Source organism: Medicago sativa, chromosome 1 (genome assembly GCF_051527215.1).
Source record: "Medicago sativa cultivar Bolivia chromosome 1, Bolivia_mono, whole genome shotgun sequence".
Lineage (NCBI taxonomy): Eukaryota > Viridiplantae > Streptophyta > Magnoliopsida > Fabales > Fabaceae > Medicago > Medicago sativa.
In genome coordinates, this window is record NC_140749.1 from 51470551 (window position 1) to 51491475 (window position 20925).

The 20925-nt window shown below is 37.8% G+C and overlaps 1 protein-coding gene across 1 annotated transcript; it reads right to left on the reverse strand.

The window, feature by feature from the left end:
- Window positions 1–18487: 18487 nt before the first annotated feature.
- On the reverse strand, window positions 18488–19870 carry LOC146955190 (uncharacterized). Its single transcript, XM_085747955.1, has one exon. The coding sequence runs from the start codon at window positions 19868–19870 to the stop codon at window positions 18488–18490; it is 1383 nt and encodes a 460-aa protein (XP_085604081.1).
- Window positions 19871–20925: the final 1055 nt, after the last annotated feature.

Here is a 20925-nt window from a genome sequence, read left to right on the forward strand (position 1 = left end):
TATACTGAAACATTTGCTCCAGTTGCAAGATTGGAAGCAATCTGGTTACTTCTATCCTATGCAGTAAAATCATGGCATAATATTATATCAAATGGTTGTCAAGAGTGCATTTCTTAGTGGAGTCATTGAAGAAGAAGTGTTTGTCAAGCAACCACCTGGTTTTGAGGATCTAAAGCATCCTGTCCATGTTTACAAACTTAAGAAATCACTATAGGCTTGAAACAAGCTCCCAGAGCTTGGTATGATAGACTAAGTAATTTCTTGATCAAAAATGATTTTAAAAGAGGCCAAGTTGACACAACACTCTTCAGAAGGACTCTTGAGAAAGACATTCTTGTTGTGCAGATATATGTTGATGATAAAATATTTGGTTCTACTAATGCATCTCTTTGCAAGGAATTTTCTAAGTTAATGCATGATGAATTTGAAATGAGCATGATGGGAGAGTTGAAGTTCTTCCTTGGAATTCAAATCAATCAAAGCAAAGATGGAGTATATGTTCATCAAACAAAATATACTAAGGAGCTTCTGAAGAAGTTCAAGCTGGAAGATTGTAAAGTGATGAACACTCCAATGCATCCAACCTGCACCTTAAGCAAAGAAGATACTAGAACAAAAGTAGACCAGAAGTTGTATAGAGGTATGATTGGTTCTTTGTTATACCTCACTGCATAGGCTAGATATTTGATTCAGTGTACGCTTGTGTGCAAGATTCCAATCAGATCCTAGAGAATCTCATTTAACTGCTGTTAAGAGAATCTTCAGGTATCTGAAAGGAACAACTAATCTTGGACTCCTCTATAGGAAATCTTTAGATTATTAGTTGGTTGGATTTTGTGATGCTGACTATGCTGGTGATAGGATTGAAAGAAAATCAACTAGTGGCAATTGTCAATTTTTGGGTGATAATCTGATATCCTGGGCTAGCGAAAGACAAGCAACTATTGCTATGTCTACAGCTGAAGCAGAATACATCTCAGCTACAAGTTGTTGTACGCAACTACTTTGGATGAAACATCAGTTGGAAGATTATCAGATTAATGCTAACAGTATTCCCATTTATTGTGATAATACTGCTGCTATTTGTTTGTCAAAGAATCCAATTCTACATTCAAGAGCTAAGCACATTGAAATCAAACACCATTTTATCAGAGACTATGTTCAAAAAGGAATTTTAGATATACAATTCATTGATATTGAGCATCAATGAGCTGATATACTTACTAAGCCTTTAACTGTGGAAAGATTTGATTTCATAAAGAAAAATTTGAACATGCACTTTGTGTCTGATTGAAATTTGCTTGCTTCTGAATAGGAATTTAGGTCCTGAAGTCTGTCCAGAAGCTATGGTGCATCAGAAGCTCTTTACTGAGGTTCTAAGGAAAATGTGCTTCTGAAGATGACGTCAGCATCTGAAGTCCAGAAGCTGGATTTTGTGCTTCCGAATAGAAGAGTTAGTGGAAATGCTGGAAGTTACTTTTTGTGACACCTGGCCCACTAACTTGGTTGTTACTCTGAGAACTTCTGATGTGGCTTATGTGTACGGTTGTATAACGTAAAAGGGCAATGATGAATTTAAGCTTTGAATATACTATCACGCGCCCCCTATGTCATTAATGTTGTGTTTGTTTGTCCCCTTTTCTGAATTGCAAACGTTTTACTCAAAACACTTAGACAATTCACACACTACTCACTTCACAACAAACACTTTCTATTCTCAACCTTTCTTCGCAAAGTGAACTTCTTCTCTGCAAACTAAAACCTAGAACCCTAAAAGCTTCTACATCAACAATGGCATCATCTAGTTCCATTCCAGAATCATCATCAAACACGCAAGAAGTTTCTCCAGAATCATCTACATAAGATGCTCCTGCATACGAAATTAAAGGAAGGACTATGTCCTTGGAAGAGTGGGAGTTAAAGATTCAAACGGAGAATCCGGTGGATTTTGAGTCTCTAGCACATCATGGGTGTGATATCAGAAGCTACTACGAAGGACAAGGGCTGATGAGATATTTTGATATGTTGAATGGACCAACATACAAAACACTAGTAAGACAATTCTAGGTAAGAGCCTCTGTGTACGATAGAGCTGCTTTAGAGATTGAAGAAAAAGAGAAGATTCTGCTTGACCCTACTTTGAAAGGGAAAACAAGAGAGGAAATGGGGCTGAAACCGTTCAGATGCACAAAGATTAGATCAAGCATCATGGGGATTCCTGTGTATATCTCACAAGAGGCTATAGCATCTGTTCTCATAAGAGATGCAACTGGAAAATTCGCAGGAATAGAGATATCTAATCCCAAGACCAGTCCTTGGAATTAGATAGTAAATCAATCCATCTTCAACTCCAAGAAGAAAGGAAATTATGCTGATTTGAGCATGGAGAAGAAGATGCTCCTGAAGATTCAAAATGAGAATCTGCTACCAAAAGGTGGTGGCAGTGATCAACCATCATTGGGACACAAAGTATTCCTTCACTTCTTAATCAAGAAGGACAAGGCAAATGTTCCCAAATACATCTTCAAGCATATGATCAAGAAGCTCAAGGAAAGTCAGCAGAACAGGAGGTGTTGGGTTCCTTATGGGAGGCTGATATCAGAAATCCTTCATCAAGGAGGGATTCTAAGAGCTCTCAGTGTTGTTAACTTCTTCACTAATGAACAGCTTGAGACTGTAACTGGGAAATTTATTAATGCAAAGACACTCAAGCATATCAAGCTGATTGAGTCTGTCACAAAGCTTGTACTGACATCAGTGAATCTAGAGCAAAGTTAAATCTGATGGAAAACTATCCTCCCATCTGCAAGAAGGACCCTATGATGTTCAGATGCACTTCATCACAGACCATTTCGAAACATATGGAAAAGTCATCAGACTTGAATATGTGCCTGAAGAAATGTATGGTTGTGCTCTGCCTGTGGCCAAGAGCAGAAAGTCTAAGAGGAAAGAGATCTCCAAAGAAAAGTACTTGGAAGCTGAGTAACCTTCCAAGAACGCTAAGAAGGAGAAAGCATCTGATAAACTGAAGATTGGTGGTTTTGGCTTACCATCAATCCAAGAGGAAGTTCAGGAGTTGGATACAAGTAAAGTTCTGAACAAGAGGACCAAAAGTGGCAAAGCTGCTGCTTCTTCTACTTAAGCTGCTCCTGAACGGCCTCCAATTCCTAAGAAGAAGAGGAAGACAGCTGTCAGAAAGCTAAATGAGTCAACCTATGTGACTGAAGAGGAAGAAGGTATTGAAGCTGCTACTGGTTTGGTCACTAGGGTAATAAAGAAGAAGAAGGCTGAAGATGTGAAACTCTAGCCAAGATAAAGGAACTTGCTAAGGGTATAGAAGTCCCTACTTCAAGCTTAGTAAGAGAAGATGCTGGTGTTGTGGCACAACAAGTAATTGAAGCTACTGAAGATGTAAAGCTTTAGCAACTTCAGAAGCAGGAAACTTGCTTGTGATTGTGAATGGTGGAGAAGGTGTCCAGGAGGACAATACTGCTGGGCCAGATGCTGCTGCTTCAGAAGCTAATACAGGTATTCCTGAGTCTCCACACTCTCATACTGTAAGAGAAGTAGAATCTGATTCTACCCAATCCACATCCTCCAAATCCACCTCCTCTTTATCATCTTCTGAGTTAGATGATTTACACATAGGTTTAGTTTATAAAACTACTAAAAAGGGCCATTCATCAACAACCAAAGTCCATAAGAAGCCTGCTGACAACACCACTCATGAACCTGTTCAATGTGACATTGATGAGAGAATCATTGGTTTATCTCAATATAAAACAGATCTCTGTAATAGGTTACCTACTAATCAACCAAACCAACCCAAGAAAAAAGTATGTTAGACAATCTGGTAAGTCACTACTCAGGTGAACTACCAGAAGTTAGGCCAACCCTACAAAAAGCCTCTGAAGTTGCTTCTGATTAAGTTGCTTCAGAAAGTCCCTAACAACAAGCACCTAACCAACATATGACCACAACAACTAGCCCTGAACAGGTATCTACAATTGTTCTTGAACATATAGTACCTGAATATATTGTTCCTGAACAATATGTTCCTGGACATATTTTAACACCTTCCATCCCTGAAACAGTCAGTGAATCTGACTTCATGATCACATCAGATGCTCCTGATGTTGAGATTGAGCAATCACCTTCAACTGTGATTGAAAAGTCTGTCTCTGATAAACCCTCAACTAAAAATCACACTCCAAACTTCACAAACAGGCAATCATCATCTTCCTTAGCTATTCAACCTGTAGCTCCTCCCAAACCTACAAAAACACCCTCACCACCAACCATTTTTCTTGATTCTACTCTATTGCAAGATGTGTGTGAGAACATATGTCAGGAGCTGATCAAGCTGATTCAAGCAAGGTATGATATCATTCAGAAGGATAGCTATGAGAAGCTTTGAAAGAGACTCAAGGAAAGAATTGATTTTGTCATGAGTGAGCTTGAAAGAACTTGTCTGGATGATCAAGTTTCTGCTCAGCAAAAGTTGCAAGATTGGCTAAAGGGAGTTGACAGCAATCTGCAAGAAATCAAGATTCTGAGAACCTAGGTGCAAAATCCTCCAAGCATAAAAGGAAGAGAGGTTACCGACTTCATTCCTACTGGTGTGCATCCCAGAGACTTGGATTTATCCTTCCTGAGCAAGATCAACTTCAAGCCAGCATCTAATGAACTGGGCTTATTGCAAAAGAATGCTGATTTGGAAAGAGAAAACAAGAAGCTGAAGAAAGAGCTTATGGAGCAAAAGCTACTCATGCTGGAATACAAGTCTTCTACTGAAGCTAAGCTGGAAGAAGCTAGAGCAAGAGAAGAGAATCTGATCAGAAGCAATGAGGAATTCAAGATTGAGATGAAGCAACAGCAGGAAGCTATGCAGAAGAAACAAGAAGAGACCAACTTGATGATTAAACAGATGATGGAAATGTTTAAAAAACAAGCCAATCAAGCCAACCCTTAGTTGCACACATTTTAGCTTGTTTAGTTTAAGCTTCCTTGTTTATAATCCTCTTACACTTATTGTGCTTCTGATTTCATTTCTGCTTCTGAACTTATATTGCGCTTATGATCAATACTTTATGCTTCTGAACTCTTTTGTCCTACTCTGATATACTTCTAATTATGTGGTTTTGCTCTGATATATTCATCATCCTTTTGTGTGCTCTGATATATTTATTTATGTTTTTGCTCTATTTAAAGAATTTTTTTCTCACTAGAAGTTGAAGTTCATCAGGAGATGCAAGACTTAAAGCTTCAAAGGCTGTTCAATGGATTTTAACTCGTCTAAGCATTGCAGAAGACTGGAAGAGCGAAGCAACGGTCATTTTGAATGGATTTGAAGGCATTGGATGCTTATCTTAAAAAAGCGTTGACAAAAGTACAATTGTACGAAGTGTACAACCACTACGTCCACTACTCTATTTTTTTCTCTGCTACAAGACAAGAAAAACTGCTCTGCCTGCGACGATGTTCCTTCACAATGGGAATGGATTTGAAATTGATCCCTCATAGGACAACTACCATATCAGGCAAAAGATCATTGGTGATTGATCAAAGCTTCAAACGACTCTTTTTGATATGCTGACAATTTCACAACGTCTCTTTCACACCTCTATATAAAGGAGTGAAGACTTAGAGATTGGTATAAGACTTAACAACAATTTACAAGTGCCAAAACTCTGCTGAAATTGTTCTGCATTCAAAGTTCACTTAGAATTTCTGTTTCAAAGTTCATATCTTAGGAATTCTAGTGTCTTAAGAGTTTATATCTGATTTGTATTGTGAACACCACTGATTGTATATCAAGTGTTCAACCTCACACATTTTACTTTGTAATTCTGTTTGATTACAAGTCTCTGGCAGTTGTGCTTGAGCAATATAAGTCTCTTGATTGTGTTCAGGAGCATAGGAAGTCTCTTGCAATTGTGCTTGAGCAGTTTGAAGCCTCTTGCTAGTTTTAGCAGTGAGCATTTGTAATTAGATATTACATTATAGTGAACTCTCCTTGGAAGTGCAAGGGGGACATGACTACTTCCGGTTTGTAGAAGGGACCTGTATAATTGCTTTGTGTCTTTCTTCCTTCTCTCTCTCTCTCTCTCTCTGTTTTTACTTGCTTAATTTAGATCATGAACATCACTTCAGAAGCACTCTCTACTTGCTTCTGGCCAGTGTATTTCAGCTTAGGAGAAATTGAAGAAAAGCTAACACAATTCAACCCCCCTTCTTGTGTTTTTCTCACCTTCAGATTCCACCTGGTGTTGGCTTCGTCCCTTTAGATGAAATCCTTGTTAGCCACTACATTGCCAACAAAAGCAATGAAGAGGTTCAGAATTTCCATTGTTCTGACCTGATTAAGGAGTTGAACCTGTACCAATATGATTTGTTTGAATTGCATCTTGCCTGGTCCTTTTTCTTCCCTGACACAAGGGAGTTTTGCTGCTTCACTGCCAAAACTGATGAGCCGAGAAGGCATTGTAAAACTGAATTTTGGATGCAAAAGGGAGTTGTTAAAGACATTACTACTCGAGCTGATGACGTGTTGGTGGGAAAGAAGTCTCTCTTCTTTTTCTATATAGGAAATTCCCTTCAAAACGCGATCAAAACTAGTTGGACTATGTGCCAGTACACTCTGGTTAACAACCCTCAGGTATGCCATTTGGGAAAACTAACTTTCCCCATGTTCGTTATTTCATTGATGATTAATTTATGTATTGGTAACACCTAACTTTTTTTTAATATAAATAATTGTGCAGGCTTCTTTTGTTGTTTGCCGTGTTTTTGACTGCCCTAGAGGGATGGATTTGGACTCTGAATTTGCGGCCTTACCTGATGTCGATGAAGGTGATGATGCTGGTGACAACTCTGATGACAAGGCGAATGAAGGAACTCAACAACTTAAAGGGGTTACGGCTGGTTCTAGTGATGGTGATGCATCGCATTTCATGGCTACTCAAGCCCCTCATCAGGTAAAATATATTTCATTTTGGTCTCTCGATATTTATTTTGTCATCGGCAACAATTTTACAATGCTTAAATTTGTCTGAAATCAAAATTCAAAATTGTTTTTTGTCTGTTTTTGTTTATTATATGTTTTTCACTTCCTATTGGACATAAGTTTTAATAAAATACCTCCATCATATGTGGCGTCACAATATCAACGATTTTCATCTATATGTATGACCAACTTATAAATCATGGTCACACTAGTTGTGGCTATTGAATGAAAATCATTGATATTGCAAATAAAAATGATCAAAAGTGAATTATGTTTAATTATGGAAGTCAATATTCGCAGTTAACCAGTTAATGTTGTTGATCCTCTTTGCAACTGAATTTTAAAAATTAATAGTTAACATAGCTATTTTAACCAGATTACTCAAAACATGTCCTTTTTATTTTTCTTTAAGCTTTTTGTGGCATTAAATTCATTATTATTATTAATATCATCATCACTTTTTGACAAAGCATTTTTTCATGTAATTTTATGGTGGAGAAAAGAAAGTGTTGCTGAAATATTGAATTTCTTTGTTTCATATTGATGTTTATCACACGAGTTATACTGCATTTCTAGACTGTGTTGTGTCTCACATGGAAGCTATGACGCCGGAGCAACTTATGCATGCACTCCTGGATGAAGATTTTATTTAAATTGTTGTTCTTATTTAAATTTATTGGTTTTTAGGACACTTGTGTCTAGTCCTGCTATTGGGAGTATTTATCCCTTAAACATTTGTATTCATAATGGCCTGATGACCCTCTTAGAACTCAGTTGATGAAGCTTATTTTCTTATGTGGTTGAGGCAATTTTCATGGAATGTTCACTCCTCTATAATAATAAGGTAGTTATTACAAGATCTTTTCATGTTATACTCTTGATTCGTATTTAAGAAATTATTCAACATTTTTCTTCTTTGTTTTGGGCATGCAGATTTTTGTTCAATGCCTTATGAAAGGCAATTTTGCACCTGAGAAATTGAGTTATACTTAGATATTGGAATTAGTACTCAAATGATTTCTTGGTTATATTGATAACTAGTAATGGATACTTCATAGATATTTTCAAAGAGGAATGCAAGCTTTTACCTACTGTTGAACACTCTTTTTGTTATTGGTTTATTTTCCTATAAAATTTTACACGTTTTTTCAAATGACTAATTTATGAGATACTGTTAAAATGTTTTTTAAAAAGTAAACTAAACATAGATTGATCAACAATGTGTTGTTAGTTTTTTTTTTTTTAGGCTAATAGAAATATATAAAAGAAAGGAAACAAGAACAAAAAGAGGGACATAGACCAAAACCTTCTCAAGCTAAAAAGTTAAGCAAAAAGTTAGGGGCAAAACGCCACACCCAAATAAGATTAGAAATGAAAAGATAAAAAACAAGAAAACCAAAAGGAAAAGTAAAAGAGCAAGAAATGAAACAAACGCAAAGCAAGTTCACGAGTCAATATGGTAACCTACCCTTACAGCGGGTGTTATGAACATGAAAACCCTTCTTCAAATAATTAATAGCAACCTCTATCTCTTCTTCATCAGTATAAACGTGAGGCCTCGTATTTGCAACATCATTTCCTTTGCAAGCATACTTCCTCAAAATCCCCATGTCATGAGAGACAATAGGATTTAAATTATCATTAGCAACAACATTTAATTTTTCCAATGCATCATTCCATGAACCAACCAAATGCATATCAGGATAATTCTCCTTCTGTGGTTCACAATTAGCTGAATTAGAAGAACCAAATCCAAAGACATCATCAATGACCTTTTTAGAGCGCTCTTCGGTAGAAACCAACAAATTCTCAATACTTTGAGCACCCATTTCTTCTTGATGCATGGTATCAATACTCACAACCTCTCCATCAATAGTTGTTTTCAAAACCTTAGCAGATTCCAAATGAGGATTATTGTCGACACATGTTTTAGTGACATTATTTGTCACACAATCAGTTGGTTCCTTACCCAAATCATCCTTCTGAACAGGAACATATTTTTTTTTCCCCAAACACTTATGCTTCTCATGAGTGATCACTTTCTCTTGGTTTACTTCAACAAGTTTACAATTAGAAAAACTATGACCAATGTTACAGCAATGCGAACAAAAAAGTGGTAGATTTTCATTATCAACATTAAAAAGAAAAGCATAACCTTCTCTTTCAACCCACAATTTGTTGGAACAAAATGTGTTTAAGATTACCCTTTGAGTGTTTTGATGATAACAAGGTGTTAAAAATTGTCAATTGGATATGCTAATATTTATTCAAGTGTACAGGACCACAGACAAAAATTTGACATCTTAAATAGGTTATGGAAGAACAAAAGAGAGCTATGGAATCAACAAAAAGGAAGCTTGAAGCATCTGAAGAAAAGTGCTCCTGAAGTTTAGTGCTCCTGGAGTGATGATGTCATCAGAAGCAAGTTCATCAGAAGCACCTCATCAGAAGCTGAAGATCACCAGAAGCTGAAGTTCATCAGGAGATGCAAGACTTAAAGCTTCATAGGTTGTTCAATGGATTTAATCTCATCTAAGCATTGCAGAAGACTAGAAGAGTGAAGCAACGACTATTTTGAAAGGATTTGAAAGCATTGGATGCTTGTTCTTTGAAGAGCGTTGACAAAGTACAATTGTACGAAGTGTACAACCACAACGTCCACTACTCTGTTTTTGTCTCTGCTACAAGACAAGAAAAACAGCTCTATATGCAACGATGTTCCTTCACAACTGGAATGGATTTGAAATTAATCCTCCATAGGACAATAACCATTTCAGGCAAAAGATCATTGGTTATTGATCAAAGCTTCAAACGGAGCATCACATTCATCTTACAACATTATCCACAATTATAATAATAGAAAATACTATTTATTAAAATAACTAGCCTTTATAAAAAATCCAATAATCATATGCAGCGGAATAGTTTTACATCATCTTATAAAATCCTTGGCACTAAAAGGCCACAACTTAACATCTTAAAATAGTCTTTGTGAAATTAGTCCAACAATAATAAAAGAAATACGTAACAAGGAAAACAATGCATCAAACAAATCTCCATCCCGTTACGTTTCAGAGCATCCTAGACGACACGACGGAGATCACTCACAACTGCACTATTCTTCGTTACCTGCAGGTTACTCATACGAAGAGCAACATTTTCAAGCAGAAGGGGTGAGATACATAATCAAAAATAATAAGCATGTAATTCATCAATGGAATTCAACAACGTAACTACAACCTTTAGCAACTTATTACCTCACATAACTCTTCGTTAACAACTCATTGATAGCAATCAATTTAACAACAACATCAAAAACAACTTAGACATCGACGACACCAACTCGACTACGCAACATCATCAACTTAACATCATTTAATAAGGATAAAGCAACCAACAACATCTTAAACATCAACAATATGCATATATTCATCATTATATAACATTAACTAATATCATCCATTAAGGTCAGAACAACAACAACATCATCAAGGGCAGCAACAACATCTTAAGCAATCATCATTTATTTCATGTTATGACGACTCTACAATGCAACAACAACTCCTCATCTTAAACAAAAACATCTTAGACAACTTCAATATGCATGTGGTACCACCAGGGCATTAAGCCCCCATCTCTAAGGTCATAAATGGACTTGTCGGGCATTAAGCCCCCATCTCTAAGGTCATAAAGGACCTGTCGGGCATTAAGCCCCCATCTCTAAGGTCATAAAGGACCTGTCGGGCATTAAGCCCCCATCTCTAACTATGCAACGACACAACTCTAATGCAACGACATAACTTTCGTACAACAACTGAATGGCATAACATCATAATATTATGTATCATACAATACTCACATAATGTATTCCAACATATCAACAACAATAACAACATATACATTAATCAATTACATTCATATCAAAGTCCAAGACATTCTTCAAAAGCAAATCAAGTTTAATCAATAAGACATAAGCCAAATACTCATAAAACACCTCAACTAAATCCCTAATACTTAAGTTGAAGTTGGGAAACCAACCATAAGTTTTTGGACTAACTTGGGATTAGTTATGCTAAGTTTTCTTAAAGTTTTCTGAAGACTCACTTGGACTATTTTCATCATAACTCAAAATATACAAATAATTTTCTAGTCAATCCAAAGCCATTAGAAAGCTAACTCAATTATCTACAACTTTCATGTTCACACCGAAAGCTAGTTCAACACGGAAACGGGTGAAAAAGACACAAGAACACAACAATCGAAGTTCTGACAGCACACAACGAAAGCACAACAAGCAGTCACCCATGAGGGGCTGCCTTGCTGCGCCCAGGCGCTGGCCAGCTGCGCCCAAGCGTGGGAAGGCAGCAGCCAGGGACCTGCGATGCAGCTCTGTGCAGTCCCATTTTTTTTCGGTTTCACCGTTTCGTCTGTAAAAACCTAACTGTTACTCCGAATCCGATTCCGTTTTCGCCTACGCGTTCTATTCGACAAATCCTATTATATTTTACTAAAAAAAAAAAAATCATATTTTCAAATCTCCAAAACAGCTTATCCCAGAATCACTTATTTCTCAAAAACATTTAAAATCACTTTTTCTCAGAATCTCAATTTTCATCAACCCAACCCCAAATTTGATAAGGAACATTGCCTATGATAAATCTAAGACCTGAACATCAATTTAACATAACTTCAATGAATTTTCTATTCTATTAACAACCAAACACATCTTCAAAACCTAATTTCTCAAAAAACCAAAACTATGAACATCAAGATAAGATTTACCCTAATCCCCAAAACTCACAACCTGCAACCTTTGCCAAACCCAATTTCAGAAAACATACTTAAGATTAGAGAATATGAATCTCACCCTTACCTTAGATTATTTTTTTTGAATTCCAACGGCTGCGTTCTTCGTTCTTAGGGTTCTCTCTGACTCCTCCTCTTTTCTCCAATTGTATGTGTTATCATTTTCTTTCTTTATAACTAACTCTTAACCCTTTCTCTAATTGCTCTTCTCCCTAAAAACTACTCTCTTCCCTAATAATTATTTATTTCTAATAATAATAATACTCCTCCCCCACATAATAATGATATTAATACTTATAATATCAACTATTAATATATATATATATATATATATATATATATATATATATATTCCATCAAAATATATATAATAAATCATAAAATATTCTACTAAAATGCAATAAATCAATTAAATAATAAATATTAAAAGTAGGGCGTTACAACTCTCCCCCACTTAGAATATTTACGTCCTCATAAATGTACCTTGTTCAAACAATTCTGGGTAAGACTCTCGCATCTTACTCTCCAATTCTCACGTCAAACTTTCACCAGCTGCTCCTTCCCAAACGACCTTCACAAGAGATATTTCCTTGCCTCTAAGCCTCTTCACTTCACGACCTTCTATTCTCACTGGTAAGGTCTCGATGGTGAGGTTGTCCCTTACTTGCAAATCATCTCTTGGAATCACATGGGACGGATCCGACACATACTTCCGAAGCTGCGACACATGATACACATCATGCAAGTTCGAAAGATGTGGTGGCAAACCCACCCTATAAGCAACCGTCCCAATCCTTTCTGAAATCTGATACGGACCAATAAACCTCGGATCTCTGTCTGACACAATGCTCGATGGGACACCGTGCAACTTCACAACATTTCAAATATAAATCTCTGCCACTGAGACACAGGAAAAGTAATATTAATCGGAATGAAATGAGCCGACTTCGTCAATCTATCAACAATCACCCAAATCGCATCAAATCCTCTTGGAGTATTCGACAAACTTGTCACAAATCCATGGATATACTATCCCATTTCCACTCTGGAATATCTAGCGGTGTCAACAACCCAGCAGGTTTCTGATGCTCAACTTTCGACTTCTGACAAGTCAAACATGCATACACAAATTGTGCCACGTTGCGTTTCAAATCAGACCACCAAAACATCTTCTTCAAATCATGATACATTTTTGTAGCTCCTGGATGAATACTTAAACTACTTCTATGGCCCTCCTCAAGGATCATCTTCTTCATCTCATCATTATCAGGAATACAAATTCTTCCTCGAAACCTCAACACTCCTTGATCATCAACCTTAAAATTACTGTCTACAGTAGGATTTCTTGCAACCATTAAATCTACTAACTTTATGTCGCGTCATTTTTCGGAGATCAAGGCTATTTGATTAGCGTTTGACTCACTTTTTAAGGTCTGCGATAAAAATAAATAAATTACATTAAGGCCTATTTACATTCTAAAGTCTGCAAAAATATAAATTTACATTAAGCCTAATTTTACATTCTAAATTATGTGCAATAATAATAAATGACAAAAATAAACAAATAAAATATAGAATAGTAAACCTATAAAATTCCCTCAAACAATTTGCCGTAGACTGCTTAATTACCTGGTAACGATGGACACTTTATATCAAAAGAATAAGTGATGCAGCCCTGAAAGCAATTCTTTGCAATGGAAATCCGAACTTGAGTGAAGCAACAATGAATATGAATATATTTTGATAATATATGGAATACGGCACCGAACAGCTTCTCAATACAACTGGAAATAATTAGTTACATGTAGCACCAATATTAATAACAATGGCAATTGGAATTTTTTGAATATAATATGGAGCATGAATGGAATTTAAAAGCAAAGTTATGAATCCAATTCAATATGAATGGTAAATGGATGAAAATAAAACAAAGGTAATGAATAATATAAAAAGATGTATGGAAATAGATGAATACGACAATGGAAAATGGCAGGGATTAGAATCAAAATAATCCAACATAGCGATGAAGCATATGTATATGGATCAAGGGCGCAGCATGAATCAAAAAGAAATAATAAAAATCAAACTGAAACTCGAGTTCTAGGGTTCTGGACGTATGTTAAATTGCGGTGGCTAACATGAATTCAAAAAATGGAATAAGGGTTCTGAAATTATTTCTAAGTTACGGCAGCTAGGGTTTTTTTATTGGAAAATATTTGTGCTTGTGAAAATTGTGTTGTTGGGTAAAATTGTGTGTGTTGCTGCTGTTGTGGAGGCTGTGTTTTATAGTACTAGGGTTTGTTAAAAAAGGAAGTGAATTGGGGAGAAAGAAAAGGTGATTGACTCTAAAATTGTGGTGTGCACCTGGACATTTTTGTGACCTATTTGGACTATATTTTTTTGGATTTTGTTGGAAAATAATAATAATAATAAAAAAAGAGATAAAGACTAGAAAATAAAATAATAAAAAAAGGATAAAGACTAAAAAAATAAAATAATAAAAAAAGGGATAAAGACTAAAAAAGGATGAGATAAAAATAAAATAAAGAAAGATTTTTTTAAACAAAATTAAAGTTAGTTAATTAACCAAAAAAAACTTAAATAAAAGATGGATTTAAAAATGAAATAAAAAATAAAAATAAAAAAAGAAAAGGAACCAAAAATAAGCTACTTCAAAATACCTCTCTGCCGATTTTTTTTTACTGAAAGGTTTGAGAATGGTCAGGGTCATGCGACGCGTGTCAGTGGTATCTTAGGTCAAAAATTGGGGTATGACAGATGCCCCTATTTAAGTTTCTTCGTCCGGAGATTTGAAGATGGAATCTTCGAGTTGACAGGCCGAAGAGACTTAAATACAAAGTACACCATTTTTGACCTAAGATGCTTATGGAATGCTCATGATACAAGTATGAATGTAGGACGACAAAGATTATTTGACTGAGACGAGAAACAATAACGGGATACCCAAATTTGTTGAAGAGAAAGGGATTCGATTCCGCTAGGGGAATGTAGTTTCACTGGGGAAAAGATTGTCTACTACCGTATTGGTTTGAGACGATAGCCTAATGAAGACAAGACTTTTTAGCGACATCTCTTGAACAAATATGTTGGGGATGACACTGTTGGAAATAAAGGGTTCAAGTTGTCCTTTTGTCGGAACTAGCCACTTGAAATTGATTGATCTGACTCAAGCTGTTCTTTTGTCGGAACTAGCCACTTGAAATTGATTAGTGACGTTTCTGGAACAGATAGACTGGGGACGACACTATTGAAATTGATTTGATTAGTGATATCTCTGGAACAGATAAACTGGGGATGACACCATTGAGATTCTGTAATCCGGTAAACCGGGGAATTGATACACTTGACATTCCGTAATCCGACAATGCGGGGAATTGAAACACTTGACATTCCGTAATCCGACAACGCGGGGAATTGAAACGCTTGACATCCCGTAATCCGACAAAGCAGGGAAAGACACATTTCGATATTCCGTAATCCGACCAGGCGGGGAATGAGATACTTGAGAAGATAAAGATTGAGTGACATCTAGTGTTCTGACAAAGCGGGGGATGAAACTTTTGTGAAAATAAAATGTGACCTCAAACTGTTCATTAGTTAGAACTGATCGTTTGAAACACGACGAAAGGTAAACTCAACGGTCCGTTGTTTAGGACTGGCAGCTTGAAGCAAGATAAAAAGGTAAACTTAAGCGGTCTGTTGTTTGGGACTGGCGGCTTGAAACAAGATAAACTCAAGCGGTCCGTTGTTTTGGACTGGCAGCTTGAAGCAAGATAAACTCAAGCGGTCCGTTGTTTGGGACTAGTAGCTTGGAACAGGATGGAAAGTAAACTCAAGCGGTCCGTTGTATAGGACTAGCAGATTAGGACAGGATGAAAAGTAAACTCAAGCGGTTCATTGTTTAGGACTGACAACTTGTAACAAGATAAACATTTGCGAAAATCCACTCGGTTTTTTGCGAAAATCCACTCGGCTTTTGCGAGAATCCACTCGGCTTTTGCGAAAATCCACTCGGCTTTTGATAAAAGTTTACCAGAATCCACTAGGCTTTTGCGAGAATCCACTCGGCTTTTGCGAGAATCCACTCGGCTTTTGATAAAAGTTTGCCAGAATCCACTGGGCTTTTGATAAAAGTTTGCCAGAATCCACTGGGCTTTTGCGAGAATCCACTCGGCTTTTGCGAGAATCCACTCGGCTTGATAAACATATGCGAGAATCCACTCGGCTTTTTGGAAAAATTTGGCCAGAATCCACTGGGCTTCATGAGAGTTTTGCGAGAATCCACTCGGCTTTTGCGAGAATCCACTCGGCTTTTTGCGAGAATCCACTCGGCTTTTTGATAAAAGTTTGCCAGAATCCACTGGGCTTTGTAAGAGTTCGCCGGAATCCACCGGGCTTTGTAAGAGTTCGCCGGAATCCACCGGGCTTATAATGAGTGACATCTCTGGACCAGACACACTGGGGATGACACTTTTGATGATGAGAAGGTAAATGTCAGATGTTCATGTGCAGAAACTTCCTGATTGACGCAATGATAAGTGAAGATCGAACTGAAGAGACACAACCGAAACAAGATTTTGGTGACTAATGCAATCATGTATGAATTGATGTTGTGTATATGTTGTGTAGGCATGAGTGTATGAATGTGTGAAAGTATTACTGTATGAATGTACGATTGTATAAATGGATGTATGAATGTATGGATGTTACTTGTATGACTGTATATAACAGATGACTTGATGAAACAAGACAAGACAGGTAAGATGGGAGTCGGACTAACATCGCAGTACAAACACTCGGCAAACTTCCTTGGAGATGATGTTATTGCGAATAAATCAAGCCGTTGACGGTGTAAAACCCGGCACAAGGTTGCAATTGATGAACAACAACCGATGAATCTTGGGGAGAAAGCCCATTGTTTAACCAACAGCCTGGAAGAAGTCGCCATTTGTAAATCAGCGCGGAATGCTTTTCCCTTGTCATGCTTCGACAGTCATTTTTGTATTTTTCTTTGAAAATCCCTAACTTTTGCCTGGACCGCCCTTTCGGGTTTTCAGTCCACCGGGAGTATATTCCTTTTTTGTGCCCCTAATTTTTGCCTGGACCGCCCTTTCGGGTTTTCAGTCCACCGGGACACTCTCTATTGCCTAAGCCGCCTTTTCAGGTTTTTCGACTTAGCGAGCATTGATTTTTTGTATCATATTTTGTATATATTTTTTTGGCTGTGAAAGCATCTTGCTTGAAGCAGAGGTCCCCTCCATTGTGTTTAGACATGTTTCTCTTCCGGAATGTAGCCGTTCTCGAGGCGGATGCTGATGTACGCTTCGACTACTCACAAGTTCAAAGAGAGTGCGTTTGTTGTTCACACTTTTCAAAAGATGTAAAAAAAGGTTTTTGTATTTTGAAAATTTTTGCTTCAAGTATTGCCATCAAAAATAGAAGAAATTTTGCAAATAGAATAAATGAGAGTTCCAAATAAATGGGCACAGGCTCGAATTTGATGAATTGAGTGGTGGCCTACCAATGGCATGGCTCCACGGATCTTTGAAAAATTTGGAAAATGGTAAATATATGGGAAGGTACATTGAACACATATAACTGTTATACTCCCTGACAACTTCGAATGTCCCAGTTCCGAGTCTTTGGTCTGCAGATGCATCGAATCGGAGGTTCTTTGATAGCAGATGCGCCTCATGCTTCGGATCGGCGGTTCTTTGACAACAGGTATGCCCCAAGTGGATTGTACTTGACCAGATGCAGTTACTTTGTCTTTTGATCCTTAACTTTTGCATAGATCGCCCTTTCGGGTTTTTAATCTATCAGGATAATCATCATTTTTTTTTGTCTCTAATTTTTGCCTGGACCGCCCTTTCAGGTTTTCAGTCCACCGAGACGCTCATTTTTGCCTTAGAAGCTTGTTTAAAACCTCTTTTGATATATTTGTACAAAGGTCGTCATGCATTTAGATTCGATTAGGCTTGGACTTTAGCAGAACTCCTATTGACGGGACTTCGACCTTCACGGAAAGCACGACCTCCATGTTGCATATTGGGGAAGGAGAGGGGGGGGGGGTTGCCCCTGTTGAAATGTGTACTGAAGTACGATATCTGAGCATAGCGAATGGTAGCACCCCGAGCCAGTCTTTGTAATTGAATGTCATCTTCTAGATAATCTCCTTGATATTTTGTTTGCAGCTTCGATGGCTAAGATGCCCCAGTATGTGAGAGATCTCGTCGGGAGTCTCTTCATTCCCTTCTTCAGCTCCGGACACAGGGAACTCAAAGTTGGAAGAGAGTACATGGTTAACGTGTTCAATGGGTTTATTAATGCATGATTTGATTATTGATTTTGACAAGTGTAAGTTATGATTATGCAGATATTTGAGAATGATTATATTTTTTGGTTTTTTGTATTACCATTTTTCCAAAAAAAGCACAAGATAAAATGAAAGTCGGGATCAAAACGACCTCTTTATTAACGATGGAAAATATATGAAGCAAAAGCCCTACACAAGTTCACTTTCATCTCGGGCGGGACGAAAGGATATTTTTTTGAAAAGCGAAAAGCAACAAACAAACATTATTTCAACACAAAAACAGCGGAAGGAACGTCGACAGCGACCCAATTATAGTTAACCACTCCTTGTGTTAAGTCTTAGAAGGTCAGACGGTTGGTCCGGATCAAATTCTGAACTGCCTTCTTCATTGCATTACAATGTTCAATATCATTGCCAGGTGCCCCTTGATGGAAGGTACAGAAAAGGTCAGGTCTATAACATGTTGGCAATCTTGTTGGTACCGGAGGAGGCACCTTGGTCTGGACTAGATTCCTTTCGAGCAACTGTGGGAGCAAAACCGCATATTTTATAGGAATCGGGTCATACTGCGGCGTTTTTTGAGCCTGGCGATGTGGATCGACTTGCTGACCTTTCACCATATTCACTCCCTGGTCTTTCTCCTTTGAACTGCCAGCGGGGACACCTTCATTGATCAATCGTCCTTCTCGGACTCCTTCTTCCAACTGTACACCTATAGCAACCATCTCAGCAAAGTCCTTGGGCGTACTTCCGACCATATTCACGTAATAGAACTGATTGAGAGTCTTTAAGAAAAGTTTGGTCATCTCCTTCCCTTCTACACGTGGGCTGACTTGGGCAGCGATATTTCTCCACCGCTGAGCATACTCCTTGAAAGTTTCTTTGTCTCCCTGAGTCATAGCCTGAAGATCGCTTCGGTCTGGGGCCATATCCACATTGTAGCTGTATTGTTCTACAAATGCATCACACAGATCACGGAAAGTTTGAATCCTTGTTTTGTCTAGATTCATATACCACTTTGAAGCAGGACTAGCCAAACTCTCTTGAAAGAAATAGATAAGGACCGTATCATCGTTGGCATAGACAGACATTCTTCTCACATACATTGTTAGATGTTCCTCAGGACAGGAGTTCCCTTTATACTTATCGAAATCTGGGACCTTGAACTTCTGGGGTATCTGGATGTTCGGCACCAAACAGAGATCGTAAGCAGTCTTCCCAAACACTTTCTTCCCATGGAGGGCTCTCATATCTCGCTGAATTTCATCATATTTTTGCTGTAAGTCATTCACTCTATCATAGGCCCCCGCACTCCCAGAATGGAAGATGGGTTCCTCTTGTTGTGGGACAATATGAACGGCGGGTGCTGAGTAGGTCACGACAGCTGGAGGAACTGTCGTAACTTGCTGAGGAACATGAGTTGCACGTTTAAAGGTAGGCATCTGAGCTTCACAAGCAATGGGACGGAGTATTTCGCCAGTAGTAAGAGGCGGGAACCAGGGTACGGAACGTTGCGGTGTAGAGTACTCTGGAGTATCGGCACAAAACGTCCATTCAGGGCCATTAGAAACAATTTCGGCTAGAGTCCTGATAGGAGGAGGAGGAGGACGTGCTTGAGCAACTGTCAGTGTCTTCATCAATTCAGTCATTTCGTCCATCTTGGTCTGCATGGCTGCAATTTCCTCCCGGAGCAATTGATTTTCTTGCTCGAGAAAATCCATCTTCTCTTTATGATTGCTCGAGTGTTGTACATGCGAGTTGGTTTCGGACGAGGACGCCATGACACTTTTGAGATTGGTTGACCTTTTATGGAGAAGGAAAATTTGTGAGACTTTGGATTTGATACTGTGAAATGCAAAATGATGCATGATGTTATGCAAAAATAGACATATTTTTTTATTTATCGAAAGACTCGTCAAAGTAATTGTAAACATCATAAGGAACGTTGCTTCATTTGATAATTTTGGAATATTACAAACAGTTTCATTAAGAGCAAAAGCAAAGTCAAGGACAATAGCCCCTAACAAAAGCTAAGGTTAAGACTTTTGAAAATGCATTTCTTGGTGTCCCTATTTACAAGGTTCACACCTCTGATGTTTACAAGGACTTATCTAGGTTCTTCGATGATTTTTTTTGATGAGAAAGATTTTAAGAATGAATGCATGTATGCATGGTGAGGTTAAGTCCATAATGTTGGAGCCAGGGTAACAACGCCATTTGGTAGGGACTATGATTTCAAATGTACCTGTATTACGGGTTCTACCAAGTTCCCGAATTCCAACCGCCTTTGAACTTTATCGGATACCGAGACAACACCCGGTCCAACATCGTTCGTAGGAAGGTCTAGTTCGAGTATAGAATCGCGTGTCGACTAATACCGAGACAACACCCGGTTAGCCACCGCACTACGTCCTAAAAGGCCAAGATGGGTTAAGGGTTACTAAAGGTCCTTAGCGTTCAACGGAAACTTAAGAGTAATAAAGTCTAAGCGTGACAACACCCGCCGACATATATCACTTCAAGCTCCTCCGCTAAGTGTGGTTATCTCACGTGTGACAAGACACGAGAATACTCTCGGTATGCCACTATGAGTCTACCACTCCTATCTTATGTTTCGCTCAAGTCCGGGTTAGGACTTATCTCACCACTCACGTTAAGAAAGAAGAAAGAATAAGGAAGGAAAAATATATACAAGTATTTCCATCTTTTATTTTGTTTTTATAAGCAAGTTATAGCACAAAAATTAAATAAGACCAAGTTAGGCTCAACCCTCTTA